Genomic DNA, 22,137 nt, shown 5'->3' on the forward strand with positions numbered 1-22,137 from the left:
CAACACCAAAACCAGACAAAAATATCAAGATAAATCAAGAAAATTATAAACCAATATCTCTTATGAATAAAGACACAAAAATCTTCAACAAAATACTATCAAACTGAATCCAGCAACATATTAAAAGGAAGGTATACTGTGGCCAAGTAGGATTTATCCCAGGAATGCAAGGAAAAGTGAAAATCAATTAATATACCTTACTAGTCAAATAAAGGACAGAAACCATATTATCATCAGGGTAGACATAGAAAAACATTTGACAAAATTCAACACTCCTTTGTGATAAAGACACTCCTACTGCTACTTTTTGGTAGGAATAGTGAACTTCCTCAAAATCAAGAGCCATTCTTTCCCCCTAAAATCAGGAGCAAGGCAAGAATATCCACCTTCACTGCTTTGTTCAACATGAATGGATTAACTCCAAATGTTTCAAAGATTAAAAGTAAGAGCTAAAATGAAAAAATTTCTTAGTGGAAGATGGGTAAATCTTTGCAACCTTGGTGTTGGCAATGGTTTCTTAAATATGGTATCAAAAGCACAAGCAACTAAAGAAAAAAAAGATAAATTGGAATTTAAATTGGATGGAGTGATGAAGATGTTTTAAAATTGAATGTGTTGATAGTTGCATAACTGAATATACTAAAAACTTGAATTTCATGGTATGTGAATTATATTTCAGTTTTTTTTAATGTTTACTTTTGAGAGAGAGAGAGAGAGAGAGAGAGAGAGAGAGAATGAGTGGGGAGGGGCAGAGAGAGCCAGAGACACAGAATCCAAAGCAGGCTCCAGGCTCTGAGCTGTCAGCACAGAGCCCGACATCAGGCTCGAACCCGCAAGCCATGAGATCATGACCTGAGCCAAAGTCAGACACTCAATCAACTGAGCCACCCAGGTGCTCCTATGTGAACTATATTTCAAATGAAGAAAAGAAAATCAGGGGCCCCCGGGTGGTTCAGTCAGTTATGTGTCTGACTCTTGATTTCAGCTCAGATCACGATCTCACGGTTTGCAGGATCGAGCCCGTGTTAGGCTCTGTGTTAAGAACGTGGAGGCTGCTTGGAAAATTCCCATTCTCTCTCTCTCTCTCTGTGCCCCTTCCCTCCCCTGTACACACTCTCTCTCAAAAATAAACTTAAAAAAATATAAACATCAAGAGGCAAACAAAACAAAACAAAACCCACTTTAATACACTTCACCAAAGAAGATATAAAAATGTTCAATAAGCTGGGGCACCCAGGTGGCTCAGTGGGTTGAGTGTCCAACTTTGGCTCAGGTCGTGATCTCCTGGCTTACAAGTTTGAGCCCACATCGAGCTCGTTGCTTTCAGCCTATCAGTGCAGAGCTGGCTTCTGACCCTCTGTCCTCCTCTCTGTGGCCCTTCCCCACTTGTGCTTTCCCAAAAATAAGTAAATATTTTTTTAAATGTCCAATAAGCCATGGAAAGATACTAAGTATCATTATGATTCAGGAAAGTGCAAATTAAACCCATAATGAGATACCACAACACACTAAACAGAACAACTAAAATTATAATGACTGAGAGTACCAACTGCTTACATTATAGAAATTCTCACTGACCTCCTATCCCAGCCACTGATTAGCACAAGTACTTAACCCATAAGGACACTTCAGTTGTACCATAGTTCCTGCCATTATAGCCCTTTGGCAGCTTCTGTATCTACTTACCACTGTCGATACCTGGACCGCTACGTAGAGCGGGCTGTTCACTTTGTAAAGTACGCAACCATGTACCTACAAATAAAACATGTTTATTTTGGGGCGCCTGGGTGGCGCAGTCGGTTAAGCGTCCGACTTCAGCCAGGTCACGATCTCGCGGTCCGTGAGTTCGAGCCCCGCGTCGGGCTCTGGGCTGATGGCTCGGAGCCTGGAGCCTGTTTCCGATTCTGTGTCTCCCTCTCTCTGCCCCTCGCCCATTCATGCTCTGTCTCTCTCTGTCCCAAAAATAAATAAACGTTGAAAAAAAAATTTTTTTTAAAAAAAAACATGTTTATTTTATGAAAGTCAGGTCTTCACCTTTGGCTCTTGGGCGATTCCAAAAGTAGAAAGTAGGTTACTTGATGCTATTTTAGGTTTGTTTTCTTAAGTTTGTCATTAGTTGTTCTCTGTCTCCCCAGTAAATGGAAAATAAACCACTTTCTATGTTCCAAGCAACCATAATCCACAGTAGTTAACCATTTCCATTGTATGGATAAAAACTGCAGCTGAGAGAATCTTGATTTGCTCAAGGCAGGACACAGTGAAACCGCAGTTTGATCCCAGTCTGAGAGTTACAAAGCCCAGGTCCTATGGCCTATATTGAGGTCCCTTAAAGATAGTATATTGGATTATTTTTACAACACACTTGCCTTTGAGTTTCAGAGTGATTTTTTTCAGAGTATACTTAATATTTATTCCACTGTAGAGAATCTGTGTTTAATTAATATATCTATGGAGTGCTTCCTGTATGTGGGTACTGTTTGTAGAGATGAATACATTGATCCAGACTTGTAGAAAGCTCAGAGTTTAGTAGAGAAGGCAAGTGTGCAAATAAACATTTTCAATACAGTAAGATAACTGCAGTGGGAGAAGTCTTTAATAAGTACAGTGGCTAACAAAAAAGGAAGTGATCAGCTGCTGGAGTGGTTATTGAAGATGAGAAAATGGCATAGGACATGCAAGGATGGATGGGTAGGAGTTTGTCAGTTGGTCAGCTGACCTGTGGGTGTCTGTTTCTGTGTCATGACTAAGTGTGGAAACCATGTATGCATAAACATCAGTATTTGATTTAAGTAAATAACTACTTAAAGGTAGAAAAAATTCATTGTTAGTTGGCAGGAATGCTGTGTTCCTTTACACCTTTTTAATAATTAGCTTTGTGTTAAGATATAATTAAAACCTCTGAGCAAAATGCAGAAGCCTTAGAAGGGCAATGCTTTTTATTGGCATGCGCTTTGTAAAACACACTGCAAAACAACCATTAGAGTTCTTTCATTCTGTTGCATCTGCTTTTTTGGAATTTAAAGCTAACCAGGCAAGATGAAACAAAAATTTGCAAGTTCGTGAAGATTTTGCTTTGTTCCTTTTTCAAATTTTGCTGAACTTGATAAATGAATATACTTGGAATGCATGCTTCTCAAATTTTTAGGAGGAAAGCTTTAAATTACATCTGTGACTATTTTCTAGGTATATGCTGTTTCTCACACGTAGATGTTGTGTGGTCAGGTAGCAGTGGTTAGTTTCTGATGAAGCTACTATCAGATTATCAATAAATGTCTTATTAGAGCTAATTACAAACAAATAATTTTTACAAATAATAGTGGTAATTATTATTAAATATAATTATATTTATACTGTCTATATTATAATTATATTTATAATTAGTAATTATATTATTAATCACATTATATTATTATGTTATATTATTATTATTATTCAGCTCTCTTATGTATTTCTCACTGTAGCCTTTTTTGTCTCTAATTTCATTATTCTTGGGATAAATGGGGCAAATTAAGAGGGAAATAGGAATCTTTCAGTGTCAGGTGTTTGACTCAGCCACCTTGTGCCACTTTTACTTATGGGCTGCATAGAGCAATAAGAAGGCCACCTGCTACCTGAAACATGGTTTTGAAAGGGTACATAGAAAATTCTAGAAAATAGGGAATCTGCTCAGATAGTGACTGGCAGCTATTACAAAGGAAAAGCCGAGAGTTTTGTTTGTGTTCTGTTTTGTTCTGTTCCTTTTTTTATCTTAGTTGTTGCAATGGCTGATGTTTTGGTACTCCACAGCAAGCTAAATATTATGTGGTGATAGCAGAGGTTTTGATACACTGCCATTTGGAAAAATGTATTTAAATATATACAGATGTCATGTAATAGTTTTAATGGCAATACTCCATGCACATTCATTTGATTGTGGCTTAGGGTAGTCGTTATCTTATGAAATGTATTACTATGTGTATTTAGTAATATGTTCTAGATGAAACTATATACTATAGACAACGAATTATACAAAAATAATATATTAAAGTCAGTGCCTTGTGGTTAATCCAAAATGTTTAAAAGGGAATACTTCCTTAAGTTTATGAATACAAGTCAAAGAAAGAAAAAAATATATTTCATTTTTAGATTATATAAATGGTGGAGAACTTTTTACTCATCTTTCTCAAAGAGAGCGTTTCACAGAGCACGAGGTGCGGATCTATGTTGGAGAGATTGTGCTTGCCCTCGAACATCTCCACAAGGTAAGATGCTCAGTCTTTGAGAGTTCTTTTCTTGAAAAAAAATCTATTTTAACTGAGGTAATGCTGGAGCTAAAGAGCTACTGTTTTAAACGTCATTGTCTTCGTGGAGATTGTGAAAGCACACTTACACACCGTTGCCAATATTCTCAATTCTGTAGTTCCCTTTTTCAAAAATCATCTTTTTTTCTTGGTAGTTCCTGCAATACGGATTAAAAAGATAGAATGTGAGCAGTTCTTTGGTTCTTGTTTATGAAAAATCCTAATGCTTATTACAAAGTACCATTAGAATAAAAGCTTTTCATTCTTAAAATAACCTTTGAAATAAAACCACAAGTCATAATCTATATTTGCTTAGTTGTGACTTACTCCGTTGCAGACTCTGCCTGTTTGTTTGCAGGGTATATTTCCTCATTAAGTTGGAGAATATGAGTTTTTGGAAAGAAGCGCCTGCCACGCTACCCAGCTACCCCGCTGTCCCACTCTGGTCTGCCTTTGCCTTTGTTTTGCCCCTGGGGTCCCCCTCTTGTTCCCTCTCTGTCCCTTCTCTTCCATTGTCTCCATGTAGCGCGAACTCAGTTGCTAAAAACTTTAAGTGGAATTCATGCCTGTGCTGCTGTTTGAACTCCATAAAATCCATTCGAACTTTAAACATATATATATTATTTCAGATACTATTAATCTTGATCGAAGAAATTTTGACTAAATTTTTTTTAACTTAATGAGGACGGATTATTATAGAAGCAGTTAGCCGTGTAGACCAAGCGTGTGTGTATTTCCTCAGAAATAGAAAGTATTTGAGTAATTTTCATCAAAGTGTGTGAGATCATGAGGCCATCACGACTTGAGTCGCTACATTAGGATGAGACAGGTGCATTGTAGAGCTACTATTCTTTGTCGTGAATTCAGATCCTGCACTGGATTAGACATGAACAGGGATTAAAGTGGTGTTTATGGAGCATGGACAGGAGTGGAGAGAGATGAAGGAAAAGGCAGGGAAGAGGGAGGAAAATTTTAAAGTGGCAAGGAGACTGGAATTGCAAGATGGAGGCAATGGACGGCAGAGGCTGTGAGAAAAGATGGTGAGAAGACACAAGCACAGAAGGTGGGGATCAAGGAAAGGGGACATCTAGAGCAGAATAGAGCCAGGACTGGATGGGGGGGTGGGGGTGGTCAGAGCAGGAGTCTTACGGAGAGTGGATGAAAATGTATAAGAATAGGAGGGAAAGAGAAAAGGCCCTGGTGGGCATGGGGGGTGGGGCTGCAGTGCGTGGACCAAAGAGACAGAGGAGCAGGAAGGGAGCTGACAGACATTCCTTTGGGTGGAGTTGTCCTGGGGTGGCCAGCTTTTGCTGGTTGAGTATCCGTGGGATATAAAGCAGTTAGGACATCTTCATATATGAACCAAATTGGGCCCAGGAATGGGTTGAAAAAATCTTGGAGTTTTATGCTTAGGTGTAAGTTTTTATAATATAAAAACGATGGTAGAAATCACCATAAATAACCAGAGTAGAAACAAGCAAAACAAATACAAAGCTCCAATGGGTAAGCTACTAAATTCAGTTTTTAATTTGTGTGAAATCTTTAATTCTGTTAATTCTGTTTATTAAAGAAAAAAATCCATGAACACCTGTTATTATTAAAACAGGGTAATCAGAAGTAGAAAACCTGATGAATACTGGATATACATGTAATTGATGTAGAGTGAAAGTAATGTAGCAAATCAGATCTCAGCTAAGTTTCTCTTAATCTTACTACCCTAAAAAGATAAATACAAAGAGATACAACAGGAAGCCAGGAATATTAACCTTGACACAGCTGCTAACATTGAGTTTCCTGAGAAGAGAAAAAATGAGAGTTTCCTTGGAAGTGATGAGGTGAAGCAGATAGTAAACAATTTATTTCTAAAATTGTTTTCAAAGAGTTTGTTTCAAAGAAAAAAAGGTCACACTGGCTGTTAGATGTTCATGAAGCTTCGAGTCAAATGTCTGCTCGGCCTGCAGATATTATCCTCTCTTTCGTGTAGAACACTGAAGTTCCAGGAGGGAAATTGCCTAGCATGTTTCCTTCTGTAATTTTTTGTTTCAATTTTAAGAAATTAGTACAAATCTGCTTTTTCATATACTTAATGTTGTAGAAAGCAGGGTTTCTAAGTTTAAAAACATTTAATTTAGGCTGACATAACATGAAATATGCAGTGCACATATATCAAGAACTTATATGACTTGTGTAGATTTATTTAGCTGAAGAAATAGCTGAAGTGTTTTACTGTAACACATGCAAAACAAAATGGAGGGATATGTAAATGTTATCTAATTGACTTGTTGCTTATTTAGAAGCCTGTTATTCAACAAGCCTTTATTAATTATCTATTTGATGCTTTGCAAGATACTAGATAAATGTGAAGAATAGAGTTAAAGTATGGTTATATCAAGACAAGGAGGAAACACCTAGAAAATATCAGTTATTTTTAGATAAGTGCAATATATGTGTAGGTGCTGTAAGAAGAAAAAGAAAGACATGACCAGTGTGGAATCTGGTTAGTCAGGAAAGCCTCCGAATCCATTAGCAAGTGATGGACACGAATTGGCTAAAAGTACCCGAAGAAGATCATGTACAGTGAGGATTAGATAATTAAGAAGATAGGAGGAAGCAATAGTCAACAGAAAGACCCCACAGAAACTGGGCCAACAAAGATGGACCTTCGTTACACAAAGAAGGAAGAGTTAGGAGGTAGGAGAGGTCCAGCGAGCCCAGCAGATGAGCCCTGAGATAGAGGAATTCACATTTGCCATGGCCAGTCACTAAGAGCCATTAGTGCATCCTGAGCAGGAGAATCCTTTTTTTGGTTTGTTTTTAAGATAGACAAAGACTTTCCTAATTTATTTTTTGGAAACTGTTATTTTAAAATGCATATTTGTTTGTTTTTACAGTTGGGGATTATATACCGTGACATTAAGCTTGAGAACATTCTACTTGATTCTAATGGCCACGTGGTGCTGACAGATTTTGGTCTGAGTAAGGAGTTTGTGGCTGAAGAAGTGAGTATTATATTTTAATTTGAAGTTAGTAACAATGGAATGTACACAATGATAAAAAATGAGCTGTAGAAGAAGCATTTATCAGGATAGTACCATATGGATTATGGATTTTTGGGGCAGGTTTGCCTAGAGGAACATCTTGACCTGAATGACTGTAAAGAGTTTTAGCTTAAATTACCATGGAACATGGAACCATCTTGCTAGAATTGCAGTAAACATTTAATGAATATATCAGAATTCCCCAGTCTAAAACAAATCAAAACTATGCATTTAACTTTCCCTATAAAATATGACTGAAAATTTTGAATAATCCTTTGGGCCTTTAGGAGAATTATGGCTTAGGTGATAACCAGTGGACCATTACAAAACAAAGGACATACAGTTTACATTATATTTACAAAGTAGGACATGTCATGATGGCCCTTCGAATTCACTTGACAAAAATGACAAGGATCTACTAGACCTACTTCTTCAACAATCTAAAATTATTGAAGTAATTTGTGATAGCTGAACTAAAATTTGATAGCTAACGTGCAGATTTTGAATATGGAGGACCTTGCACTTTCAGTAGAACTCTTTATTATTACAGGTGCATTTAATGACATTTAAAACTGTACATCTAGTTCTAGTTAAATACTCCTCATGTAGCAGCTGTAATAAAAATTATATTTTTACACTACTGGTTATGCAAGATAACTAGATGAATTTGAATGCCAATTCATTTTTATCTAAGAAATTATTAGTTAGAATACAGAATCACAGTGGAATTTTTGTAGTGAAGAACTTTGTGGTTGTAAAACACATTGGTCTTGAATTCCAAATTAGGCATATCTATTTCTGAACATTTGCTTTTTGGAATATTGCCCATGTAGTCCTAAGTGAATTTGATAAGTGCTGAAATCATAAAAACTAAAGATCTCAACTTTTTATCATATCTATATTCATTCAGTTCACTTATCAAGTATTGACCACCTCTACTATGCTAGGTACTGGATAATACAGTGGTGAATAAGATGCCTTCATGAAGTTATGGTTATAATTATATTGATTATCTTTGATGGGACAACCATTGTTATAAAATAGATGAATTTTTGAGGAATTTACTTCAAAGTTTGATTTTTAAGACTTTTTCTCCTTTGTAAAACTATTAGTGGCAATGTCAGTTAAATGTGACAGATTAAATACATTTACTGTTGCTTCCTCATTAAACCCCATAAACAAAAGTAAAGGAGTAAAATAGGTATGTACTCAGAAAAGATGAAAGAATATAGCAACCAAATTTTGGAAGACGGACAGCAGGAATACTACTTGTAGCCAATTTAAGCATCCCTGATCACAGTTGAATCCTAAGCTAGCAACGTGAGAAGCCCCAAGGCAAACTAATTTGCACTTCTGGCCCCCAGAAAGGTTCAGGACTCCCTCAGAGTAGGAACACAGGTGCCATGGGACATAGGAGGGTTGTTTGGAAGTCTATATAAGAAACAGGTAGCCTCTGGGTCTCTGTCTCCCCTATTCACCCAGGCAGCCATGCTTCCCTTACCTTCCAGGAAGACTGAAAGGGTTAAGTAGAAAGACTGGATTCAGGGACGAGGGGCTGAAGGTGAGGCCGCAACAAGGAAACTACTGTTTCCTTGGGGTGAATAATGACACAGCGAACCATGGAGCTCCCACGGCCTCTTTCTGCCACTTTGTCCTGAGAACACGTCTTCCCAGACAGGAGTTTGGAGAATTCCTCTCTGAGAAACTGAAAACAAAACCTGCAGATGCTATCAGTTGGTGGTGTTGCTAGTGAAGTAGCCTGGCCAGATCTTTCTACAGAGATGTCTGGAACTTGACGAGCCCAGCACGTGCCCCGGAACCATGTTTGTGATGATGTCACAACTTCTCTTTCTATTTTGATTTCAGTATATTTCACCGTAATTTGTTTCTTTTGTCTGTATTGCAATATGATTAGTTTCCTCTGTCATACTGTGCATTTAAAAACACTATTCTGAGAAGTGGTCTGTGGGCTTCAACAGACAGCCAAAGGGCCCTTGGTTTGTAAAGGACCCCTTCGCAGGGAGATTTGGTGACCATCATCTCCTCTCTCCATGGGACCATTCACGAATTGGCTCCTTCCCTCTATCAAAGTATTTGTTGAGGGCCTTCTCCATGGAGACATTGGGCTAGGTTCTGGTAAGACACCAATGAAAAGAATCACTTAGTGACTCGTGTATTTACAGGTACATGTGGCTGAATGTTTGGCAGACTTTGGCCCTGGGCAACGGCAAAATGTCAGAAGCTAAAACAAAATAAACAAAAGTCAAATATGGATCAGAGTTCTTGAGTTTTAATACAGAGATACAAATTAATCAGAAAGACTGTATGACTGAACCAGCCAGGTCCCTCCTCACAAGAGAGATTTGTGTGTCCTGCGAGTCATGTCAGCCGCTCCTCCACAAGGGGGGCTCTCATGGGCTGCCTTAAGTTTTGAGCACTTAGTTGTTTAGGTGCAAAAATGAAATACTGGGATTCTATCTGAAGTGGAGAAATACTGTATAAATTTTATTTTTCACTGAATACAACCTAGCTGCGTTTAATTATAGTTACGTGATAGTGTCTGTATAATTAAGCTTTCTAGTTTCATCTCTTCCCCTCAGACTACCAGCTCATTCTTCCTCTTTCTATAGAGGACATACCATCACACTAGACTTCAGGTTTAGCTCTCATGGCTGGCATGGGAACTACCCTTCTCTGAGACCCCTACAACGGGATCTCGTGGTCCTTTGCTTCCCTAATTCCACCTACCACTTATTCAGCCAATTTCCCTGCCTAAGACTCCTTCCACTTTAAAAATATTTCCACCAAACAATTTCTGTTTTGATTAGCTAGCATTCCTTTTTGGTTTCACATGTCACTCTGAATCACGTATATTGAAGTATCTTTCTTGGAGTGAGTTTCTTTTTTGTTTATCCCTATTCTACCTCCTTGGTTTTTAGTTTAAACTCTAGTTTAAGGAGTCTCCTCCTAGGTTTCCAGTGCCTAGGGAGAGATTGTATGGCTCTAGCTCTAACTAACCTCTCTCCTTTTCTACCTCTTCCTCTTGGACCCTTTTGTTACCATTTAAGCATGCTTAGTCTCTCCTGTCTTAAACTTTTAAAGATGGAGAGTGGATGGATGGATGGATGGATGGATGGATGGACGGATTGACTAGTAGATAAAAAGAATCTATCTCAGAATTACATATTCCCTGCCAGCTCTTGTGTTCTTGTTCTCCTCTGTCAGTATTTGTCTACACACTCTCTTTACTTACCCACATCTCACTCACTCCTTAGTCTACTCTGGTTTGGCTTGCACACCTACCAACTGACTGTAAGCTTCTTGTCAAGGTCACTATTGACCTCAGTTTTAGATACTTTTTAGTCCTCTTCTTAACTTGACTACCTAGTAATGTTGAACTAGAAATTGCTTCTTACTTTGGCTCCGTGACACCACGGTCCCCTGGCTTTCCTTATCTCTCTCACTATCTTTTGCAGGCTTTTCCTCTTTTACCCAAGTGTTCCTCACAGTTAAATACTAAGTGCTCTTCTCTCTCTATGCCTTACTCTCTCCCTTTAGGCTGGTGATTCTTAAATATGTATGGCAACTCTGACCTCTCTTTTGGGCTCCAGACCCTAACATGCTTCTACTGTATTTCCACTTGACACTTTTGTAGCTCCTCAAGCTCAACATTTCCAAAACCAAGCTTGTCTTCCCCCCACCCAAATCTGTTTCTCCTTCAGCGTGTTGCAATTTTGTGTTATAAATTCTGCCCTCATTTGGTCTGGGAAATGTACTTCTTTTTTAATTTTTAGGAGTTTACTTAGTATAAAAAATGTGTACTTTTAAAATAACCTTTAAAGTTTCTGTTCATGGTGTAATATTCATGTCTCTGTGTATTTGTTAATTTAACAATTGAGCAAATATTGAGTACAGTATGTCAGGTATTGTACTAGACCCTGGAAATATAGTGGGGAACATAACAAATTCTTTGCCCTGATGAGCCTCTATTGAGAGGTATTTGTCAAATATTCATATAATTAATTATTTCTAGATTATAGTTTGCTAAACTGGATTGTAAACAGGATAAAATTGATTTATTTTAGAAATCTTTAAAGTCTTTTATATGATAATGAATACTTTACAAGTTTGATACTTTTGATATGTTCTTTTCTCAATCATAGAATTTGATAAATCCCCTGAGACTCTAAGAATAAAAGAAGACATTTCTAAATACCTGTATGCTAGCCTATGTCCTTCAGAGGATTTCTTGAGAGTACAATTCGGTAAACATTTGTTGAGTTCCTAATGTAAGTCAGACATTTGCTAGGTATCGGATGTATGATTCTAACATTGAAGACTTCAAAAACATTTGTTTAGGGGGGCGCCTAGGTGGCTCAGTCGGTTGAGTGCCCGACTTCAGCTCAGGTCATGATCTCACCACTTGTGGGTTCAAGCTCCACATTGGGTTCTGTGCTGATAGCTCAAAGCCTGGAACCTGCTTCAGATTCTGTGTCTCCGTCTCTCTTTGCTCCTCCCCTACTAGCACTCTGTCTGTCTGTCTTTCTCTCTCAAAAATAAACATTAAAAAATTTTTTTTAAACACTATTTTTAAAAGGGGTTTGTTTTTACCTCTTCATAAACAATGTCAAAATGATACATTAATGTATTATTAGTTACCCTATACTTAAAATTTTTTTGATGTTTATTTTTGAGAGAGAGAGAGAGAGACAGAGCACAAGTGGGGGAGGGGTAGAGAGAGAGTAGGGACACAGAATCTGAAGCATTCTTCAGGCTCTGATCTTTTAGCACAGAGCCCGACATGGGGCTCAAACCCACAAACCATGAGATCATGACCTCAGCCAAAGTTAGACACTTAACAGACTGAGCCACCTAAGCGCCCCTAGTTACCCTATACTTAAATAGTGCATGCATTCTATGTTTTCATAATTTCATATTGAACATTTACAAATATCACAACAGGTTATTAACATCAACCTACAGGTAGCTAAATAAAAGTAGCAGAAAAATAATGACCCCAACATTTATTTTTTTTTTTTTAATTTTTTTTTTCAACGTTTATTTATTTTTGGGACAGAGAGAGACCGAGCATGAACGGGGGAGGGGCAGAGAGAGAGGGAGACACAGAATCGGAAACAGGCTCCAGGCTCTGAGCCATCAGCCCAGAGCCTGACGCGGGGCTCGAACTCAGGGACTGCGAGATCGTGACCTGGCTGAAGTCGGACGCTTAACCGACTGCGCCACCCAGGCGCCCCCTTTTTTTTTTTTTTTTTTTTTTTAAATTTTTTTTTTCAACGTTTATTTATTTTTGGGACAGAGGACCCCAACATTTAAAATAGAAGTAGCTAAACTATAACATACTGCCAAACTATAATATACTTTAAAGGGACAGGCCTGTGGATTAATCACTATTTTCTCTTTACAGAAAATAGAAAAATGTACCTTCGCTTATAAAATGATGTTATTCATTAATTAATTTTTTAATTTTTTTTTTCAACGTTTATTTATTTTTGGGGGACACAGAGAGACAGAGCATGAACGGGGGAGGGGCAGAGAGAGAGGGAGACACAGAATCGGAAACAGGCTCCAGGCTCTGAGCCATCAGCCCAGAGCCTGACGTGGGGCTCGAACTCACGGACCGCGAGATCGTGACCTGGCTGAAGTCGGACGCCCAACCGACTGCGCCACCCAGGCGCCCCTTCATTAATTAATTTTTTGAACATATAAAGGCTTATATACTGGATGGAACATGTACTAAAGTAAGAGGATCTTTTTCAGTTCTCCTCTTTGTGGCTGTGTGACTCTGGGCAAGCCACTTAGTCATTAACCCCTCTCAGTCTTAGTTTCTTCATCTGTAAAATAATAGCTGTCATATCTAATTGATAGGATCATAATATGGACAAAATGAGTTGGTGCTTATGAAAGTATGTTCTAATGTGTGAAGCAGTAAATAAATATCAGTTTCTACTTGTAGGACATACTGTTCAAATTTTAGATTACTGTGAGCAAAATTAAAATAGACAGATGAGAATCTTAATTATTCTCCCTTTTCTGATTTGTAAGAAAGTTTTAAAGTACATCTTTAATGAACGCCTGGTTAATAATGTCATTTGCAGCATTCTGCTGTTGTGACATATATATCACAAGATGCCTGGGGAGGTTCAGGACCCATAAAGAGCATGTTTGCACTGGGAGTCAGATAACCCTCCTCTCTAAGGCAGCTTTCTAGTTACTTCTCTCCCCCTCCTGCCTAATTTGTAGTGACATATGTTCACGATTCTTTGCATTGGCATGTGCTCCTGAAGAACGTATTAAGTAAGTCTCTGTAAGCAAGTCTTGTCAGTCACTTGCCAAGCTGAGTGACTTTAGGATAATTTTAGTTATTTTAGGGTCAACACTGAGATGGAAGTGTTGGGAAAACAGGAGGCCTAGAAACCAGTCAGAGCATTTTTCTGTTGCTCCAGTTTTTCTTCTACTCAAACAGTATTATGCAATTTGCAGATGCTAGCACGTTAGTTTCAGCCATTGTTTTTGCAATGTTTTTCTGTCAGGTATCTGTCAGGGGAAGGGAGACAGATAGGGCTTTGCCCTTAGATGTCTGCCGCACAGATTGCTTTATAACTTTTCTTACAGTAGAAATTATTGGCTCTGCTGCTTCCGATTCTGTGCCTCCCTCTCTCTCTGCGCCATCCCTCCTCCTGCTCACGCTCCGTCTCTCTCTCTCTCAAAAATAAATACTAAAAAATTTTTAAAAATTATTGGCTCTGTTAAGACTTATCGTTATACTATCTATTTTACGGCAGGTTTGGGGCACTTGGGTGGCTCAGTCGGTTAAGGGTCCAACTGTTAATTTTGGCTCAGGTCATGATCCCAGGATTGCAGAATAGAGCCCCGTGTCTAGCTCTGGGCTGAGCGTGGAGCTTGCTTAAGATTTTTTGTCTCTCCCCAGCTCACTCGCTCTTTCTCTAAAAAAAATTTTTTTTAATTTAAAAAATGAAAATAAGGCAGGTTCAATGTATAAGTTCAGTGGACAGGTTTAATGTAAATGGCATCACAGAACAAGCAGGGACAACTTTTGAGTGGAGATTCTTTTCACAGAAACTTCTATCATGTGTTCCATTGTTCAAATAAGGGTAAATATATATAATTTTTATTTACTTGAAAATTGTATTTAGCAGTCACATTATTCTATATTAACATAGGATGCATTAACCTGAAAATAGACCATAATAAAGGGAAAATTATTTAAAACCATGTTGAGTGTCAGGGATTTTCAAGCCCTTAAGGGGAATTTGGCAAAAAATATTCTGGAATACTAATCAACCCTGAATAAATGGGATGAATAAATGTTTATATCTTTTAAATATCTTTTTTTAATTTTTTACATTGTGCAATACTTAACTAGTAAAAATATAAAAAAGTGATACAACAGAATCTGTGCACCCACTATTCACATATGCACTTATAAACATTTTGTATTTTTTTCCACTCAGCAAATATCAATTGAATGTCTACTGTGATCCAGGCAGAGTTCTATCTAGTGTTGAAATCTAGCAATGAACAAAATGGACAGAAATCTTTCCTCTAGACAGGGGGGCAGCCAGTAACAGGAAAATGAGTAAAAACATGTATGGAATATGGTAGATAGTAGTAAGTTACAAGAAGACAAGTACACTAGGAAAGAGGAATGGGGGTATCAGGGTGAGAAAGGTTGCACTTTTAAATCAGGTAATCAGGAATGGCCTTGCTGAGAAAGTGACAGTTGAGTAGAGACACAAAGAAAGTGAGAGTGTGAACCATGTCCGTATCTTAGGAAAGAGATTTCTAGGTAGAGGGATCAGCCAGCGTGAAAGATCCCAGGTGGGAATATGTCTGGGCTGTTTGTGGAACAGAGAGGAGTGCAGTGTAAGTGTGTAAAATGACTGACGGTTAGAGTAGCAGAAAGTCGGGGTGTTCAGGCAGTCATACAGAGGGAGGATTGTACAGGTCATGTAGGGCATCGAAGACTGTTGTAAGGACTACGGCTTCTTTTAGTGAAGTGGGGGCCATTGGAGAGATTCGAGTAGGGGAGGGAGAGGATCTGACTTATTTTAGAAGAGTAATTCGATTTGCCAAGCATGCTGTTCTAATAGTGGGACAAGTCTAGAGACATGGAGACCAGTTAGTAAGCTTTTGCATTAATCCCAGCAAGAGATGGTAATGGCTAGTTTAGACCATGGGCTAGCAGAGTAGGTTGTAATAAGTAGTCAGAGTTTAGATATATTTTGACATTAGAGATGATGAAAGTTCTTGATGGGTTGGGTGTGGGGTGTGAGAGAGCAAGAAGAATCAGGGGGGCCCTAAGTTTTTTGGTTAGAGAGTCTGGAAGGATGAGGTCTCCGTCAACTAGTGGACTTCAGATGGAAAGAAGATTTGGGGTAAGTGGAGGAGTTCATTTGAGCAGCTTGAGTTTTGAGATGACTATTAGACTTACAGAGATGTCCAGGAGGCAATAGGACATAGGAGTCTGGAGTGTGGGGGAGAAGTCCCATCTAGAGATACAGATTTGGAATTTGCCAGTATATTTAAAATCATGAAAATTGAGGAGAATATCAGCAGGGTAAGTACAGATAGAAGAGAAAAAGGGACTAAACTCTGAGCCCTGGCTACTCCAACATGGAGAGTAAAGAGAGGAAGAGGCACCAGCAAAGGAAACTGGAAAGTTGGGAAGAAGACAGGCGAGTGTGTTATCTTAGAAACCACGTGAAGAAATGTTTCAAGGACGAACAAGATCAACTATGTCAAATACTGTTGTTTACTCAAGTAAGGTGAGGACAGGAGATTGATCATTGGCTCAATTTAAACCTCAAGAGAGAGAGAATGGGAATAGACATATTGTCCTCTACCAATAAAGGCAACCTTGGGGTTTTCTGTAAAAAGGAATAGTGAAATCGTGTGGAGAGGGCAGCAGAGGATGAAGCGGGGTCAAAAGAGGTCTCTTTATTATAAGGCGGGAGAAATGACAGACGTCATATGCTGGTTGACACATTCCTGTAAAGGAAGTGGGGGGTCGATATAATAATAAGAGATGGGGGGGAGATGCTGGACCTTGGGAGGGATAAACTCGGTGCACAAGTGGGGATGTAGTTCTTAGCTAGTGGCTTTGTCAGTTCATCCTTAGGAACAGAGAAGGGTGAGTTCCTGGGCACAGAAGCAGGTGGCTGTCAAGATGTGGTAGTGGGAGCTCATAGAGGGTCTTTTCTGATTGCTTCTGTGTTCTCACTGAAAGTGAGGAGGGAAAAGAAGGAGACACTGGAGTTTGAGGAGAGAGGAGAAGATACAAAATAAGCAGTCATGTCCGTGGGAGAATGAATGGATTAGGAAATGAGTGCGTTTGCTGGGCAGCATTAAAGGCCTGCTCGAGGTTCACAGTCGTGAATTTAAAGTGAAATTGGTCAACCTGATTCTATGTTTTACTCCAAGCACATTTTGCTTAACAAGTGCAGGCAAAAGGCAGATGGTGGGTTGAATTTAATCCTGTTTTAGTGCCCCTACTTCAGATGTGTATATCCATAAACTATATATACTATTAGCTTGTGTTCCTAAAATGGACATAAATGACATACCATATGCAAATTGTTTTATTTGACTTATTTTTGAAATTTATCCAAGTTGATCAGTATGAATCTATTTCATTCACTTTACCCTCTGTATAATATTCTTTGATGCGAATTATCCAGTTTACTTACCCATTATCCTACTGAGATTCATTTAGCTTTCTGTGTTTATCACAGTATTGAAGTTTTTTTTTCTGATATTATTGGTTTGCTAAAGTTCTTTAAATATTCTAGATACCTGTCATTTGTAATTATACATATTTCTTTTCCAAGTCTTTCACTTGTTTTGAATGATATTTTTGCCATCATCAGATTTGACATTTTAATAAAATCAAATTTACTATAATCATTTAATGTTTATATTTGATTATGTAAAATTTTTAATTTTAGAAAATACACATAGGGGCGCCTGGGTGGCGCAGTCGGTTAAGCGTCCGACTTCAGCCAGGTCACGATCTCGCGGTCCGTGAGTTCGAGCCCCGCGTCGGGCTCTGGGCTGATGGCTCGGAGCCTGGAGCCTGTTTCCGATTCTGTGTCTCCCTCTCTCTCTGCTCCTCCCCCGTTCATGCTCTGTCTCTCTCTGTCCCAAAAATAAATAAACGTTGAAAAAAAAAAAATTAAAAAAAAATAAAAAATAAAAAAAAAAAGAAAATACACATAAAAATTATAATCTTCACTATTTTTTTTAAATTTTTTTTTCAACGTTTTTATTTTATTTTTGGGACAGAGAGAGACAGAGCATGAACGGGGGAGGGGCAGAGGGAGAGGGAAACACAGAATTGGAAACAGGCTCCAGGCTCTGAGCCATCAGCCCAGAGCCCGACGCGGGGCTCGAACTCACGGGCCGCGAGATCGTGACCTGGCTGAAGTCGGACGCTTAACCGACTGCGCCACCCAGGCGCCCCAATCTTCACTATTTTTAAAATGTTTATTTATTTTGAGAGAGAGAGAGAGTGAGCATGAGTTGGGGAGGGGCAGAGTGAGGTGGAGAGAGAGAGGGAATCCCAAGCTGGCTCCGTGCTGTCAATACAGAGCCTGATGCAGGGCTCGATCCCGTGAACCAAGAGATCATGACCTGAGCCAAGATCAAGAGTCAGATGCTTAACTGACTGAGCCACCCAGGCGCCCCATCATCTTAACTAATTTTAAGTGTAGATCAGTAGTACTAACTATATTCACGTTGTTGTGTAACAGGTCTGTAGAATTTTTTTTTATCTTGCAACTAAACGCTACACCCATTGAGCAACAACTCCCCATTTTTTCCCCTCCCTAGCCCCTGCAAACCAATATTCTACACTGTATCTATGAGTTTGACTACTTTAGATACCTAGTATAAGTAGAATCTTACAGCGTTTATCTTTTTTGTGACTGGTTTACTTCAGTTAACATAATGTCCTCAAAGTTCATTCACGTTGTAGCAAGTGACAGGATTTCCTTTTTTTTTTAATGTTTATTTTATTTTTGAGAGAGAGAGAGAGAGAGAGAGACAGAGTGTGAGCGGGGGGGAGAGAGAGAGAGAGACAGAGACAGAGACAGAGACAGAGACAGAGACAGAGACAGACAGACAGACACAGAATCCGAAGCAAGCTCCAGGCTCTGAGCTGTCAGCACAGAGCCTGACACGGGGTTCAAACTTGGGAATGGCGAGATCATGACCTGAACCGAAGTCAGATGCTTTAACTGCCTGAGCCACCCAGGCATCCTGGGATTTCCTTCTTTTTTAAGGCTAAATAATATTATAATATATGTATATATCATACTTTGTTTATGCATTCATCCACTAAGGGACATTTGGGTTGCTTGCACTTATTGGCTATTGTAAACAATGCTGCAGTGAACATAGTTGTACAAATATCTCTTTGAGATTATGCTACCAGTTATTTTAGATATATATCCAGAAGTAGGATTGGTGGATCATATGATTATAACATTTTATTTATTTTCCCTCATGATAATTTTATTTTTAATTTTTTGAGGAATGTCCATAATGTGTCCCATAGCGGCTGCACCATTTTACATTCCTACCAACTGTGTGCAAGGGTTCCAGTTTCTCCACATTCTCACCTGTATTTATTATTTCTGCTTTTCTGATAGCAGCCCTCCTAATGAGCATGAAGTGATAGTTCATTGTAGTTTTTATTTGCATTAATGATGCAATGAGTGATGTTGAGCATCTTTTCGTATGCTTTTCGACCATTTGTATATCATCTTTGGAAGAATGCTGAAATTCTTTGCCTATTTTCTTTAAGTTTATTTATTTATTTTGAGAGGAGGGGGGAGTGAGGAGGAGCAGAGAGAGAGGAGAGAGAGAATCTCAAGCAGGCTCCACACTGTCGGTGCAGACAGAGCCTGATGTGAGGCTTGAACTCATGAACCACGAGATCATGACCTGAGCCAAAATCAAGAGTTAGACAGTTAATTGGCTGAGCCATCCAGGCACCCCGCTTTGCATTTTTAAAATCAGATTATTTACTTTTTGTTGTTGTTTAGTTGTAGTTCTTTATATATTCTGGATATTAACCACTTATCAGATATGTGATTTGAAAATTTTCTCTCCCATTCTATAGGTTGTCTTTTCACTTTGTTTCCTTCGATGCAAGGAAGCTTTTAATTTTGATATTGTCCCATTTGTCAGCTTTTGTACTTGTCCTTTTGGTATCATATCCGAGAAATCGTTGCCAAATCCAGTGTCACGAAACTTGTTTTTTCTTCTAGGAGTTTTATAGTTTTAGATTTTACATTTAGATCTTTAGTCTTTTTTGAGTTAATTTTTGTATTTGGTGCAAAGTAAGGGCCCAACTTCATCCTTTTGCATGTGGCTTTCCAGTTTTCCCAGCATCATTTGTTGAAGAGACCATCCTTTGTTCACGTGTGGTCTTGACCATATGCGCTGTAAGGTTTATTGCTGGGCTCTGTGTTTTGTTCCATTGCTCTATATATTTGTCTTAATTCCACTACAAAGATGTATTATTTACTGTAACTTTGAAATATGTTTTGAAATCAGGAAGTGTGACTGCCAACTTTTCTTTCTTTCTCAAGATTATTTTGGCTATTCAGGGTTCCTTGAGATTCCATATGAATTTTAAGATTTTTCTTAATTTTTGCAAAAAAAAATGCCATTGGGATTTTGATAGGAGTTACATTGAATCTTTAGATTATTCTGGGTAGTATGGACATTTTCACAATATTATGTCTTCCAATCCACAAGCAGGGGATGTCTTTCTTTTTATTTCTATCTTCTTTAATTCCTTTCACAGTATTTTGTAATGTTCACTGTCAGGTCTTTTGACTTATTGGTTGTATTAATTTCTAAGCATTTTGTTATTTTTGATGCTATTTTAAATGGGATTTTTTTTTTAGATTGTTCATTGTTAGTGTAAAGAAATGCAACTGATTTTAGTATGTTGATCTTCTGTCCTGTAACTTTGCTATATGTACTTATTCTAATAGTATGTGTGTGTGTGTGTGTGTGTGTGTGTGTGTGTGTGTGTGTGTAATCTTTAGGGTTTTCTACATATAAGATTATATCATCTACAAGCAGAGATAATTTTACTTTCTCCTTTTCAATTTGGATGTCTTTTATTTCTTTTTCTTGCCTAATTGCTCTGGATTGGACTTCCAGTGCTGTATGAAATAGAAGTGGTAAGAGGGAACATCCTTACTTTGTTACTGATCTTAGAGGAAATTTCCATTTTTCACCATTGAGTATGGATGTTTGCTGTAGGCTTTTCATATACGGTCTTTACTATGTTGAGGTAGTTTCTTTCTATTCCTACTTTGTTGCTGAGTGTTTTTTTTAAGTTTATTTATGTATCCTGAGAGAGACAGAGAGTGTGAGTGGCGGGGGGAGGGGGGAGCAGAGAGAGGGAGAGAATCTTAAGCAGACTCTGCACTGAAGCCTTGATGCAGGGCTCAAACTCACAAAACCATGAGATCATGACCTGAGCCAAAATCAAGAGTTGGATGCTCTACTGACTGAGCCACCCAGGTGCCCCTCAAATGCTGTTTCTGCATCACTTGAATTTTTCTTCATTCTGTTCTTCTGTTCTTCATTCTGTTAATGTGGTGTATTATATTGATTAACTTTGAAATCTTGAACCATCCTTGCATTCCAGGAATAAACCTCACTTGATCATGTTACATAGACCTTTTAGCGTGCTGTTGAATTTGGTTTGCTAATATTTTGTTAGGATTTTTGTATCAGTTTTCACCAGAAATATAAGGCTGTAGTTTTCTTTTCTTGCAGTATCTTTTGCTGGCTTTGGTATCAGAGTAATGCTGGCCTCATCTGATGAGTTTAAAAGTATGTTCTTCGGTTTTTTGAAAAAGTGAGGACATTCTTTAAATGTTTTTTAGAATTTTCCTTCAAGCCATCTGGTCCTGAGCTTATTCGGGGAGGGAGGTGGGTGGGGGAAGGGTGTTTGATTGCTGATTTAATCTCCTTACTGATCATGGTTCTGTTCAGAACTTTCTATTTCTCTACGATTCAGTCTTGATAAATTATGTTTCTAGGAATTTATCCATTCTAGATTATCCAATTTGTTGGTGTATAATTGTTCATAGTTATTTCTTTTTTTTAAATTTTTACCTCCTTTATTTTAGAGAGAGAGAAGGAAAGAGCATGAGCGGCGGGGGGGGGGAGAGAGAGAGAGAGAGAGAGAGAGAGAGAGAGAGAGAGAGAACCCCAAGCAGGCTCCATGCCCATCACAGAGCCCAATTTGGGGCTCAATCCCACAACCATGAACCAAAATCAAGAGTCAGACACTTAACTGACTGAGACACCCAGGCACCCCAATAGTAGCTTCTTATGTCTTCTCTTTCATTTTCTTATGTCTTCTCTTTCATTTCTGATTTTACTTATTTGAATATTTTTATTAATGTAGCTAAGAGTTTGTCAGTCTTGTTGATATTTTCAAAAAACCATCTCTTAGTTTTGTTAGTTTTTTTCTATTGTTTTTCTATTCTTGTTTCATTTCTTTGTGCTGTACTTATTTATTTTCCCGCTGCTTTTAGTTTTTCTTTTTCTAGTTCCTTGAGGTGTAAATTGGGTTGTTGATTTCTTTGAATTTTTAAAAACATAATCTCTTTTTATCTCAGTGCACTAAGATATTTGCTTTTATTTTCTTTTAAAAATGAGCACATTAAAATGTTAATTTAATAGGAATTAATTTCTGAATATAAAACAAAGTGGGGATATTATTTTATCTCTTTTTATAGATAATC

At 38.2% G+C, this 22,137-nt stretch overlaps 1 protein-coding gene across 4 annotated transcripts in view; it reads left to right on the top strand.

Moving 5' to 3' along the window:
- The window catches only part of RPS6KA5 (ribosomal protein S6 kinase A5), a 179,752-nt gene that overhangs the window by 98,308 nt on the left and 59,307 nt on the right, over window positions 1–22,137 (top strand). For 3 of the 4 annotated variants that reach the window (XM_047080216.1, XM_047080217.1, XM_047080218.1), the window contains exons 4-5: window positions 4,126–4,241; window positions 7,172–7,279. The exons of the other annotated variant lie outside the window; for it this stretch is intronic. In XM_047080216.1, the coding sequence (XP_046936172.1) occupies window positions 4,126–4,241; window positions 7,172–7,279 (224 nt within the window). The remainder of the gene's footprint in view (window positions 1–4,125; window positions 4,242–7,171; window positions 7,280–22,137) is intronic. 4 annotated transcript variants of the gene reach the window in all.

Source organism: Lynx rufus, unplaced genomic scaffold (genome assembly GCF_022079265.1).
Source record: "Lynx rufus isolate CCGP_SWC_20201006 ecotype Redwood Valley unplaced genomic scaffold, mLynRuf1.p SCAF_17, whole genome shotgun sequence".
In the NCBI taxonomy this organism is placed as follows: domain Eukaryota; kingdom Metazoa; phylum Chordata; class Mammalia; order Carnivora; family Felidae; genus Lynx; species Lynx rufus.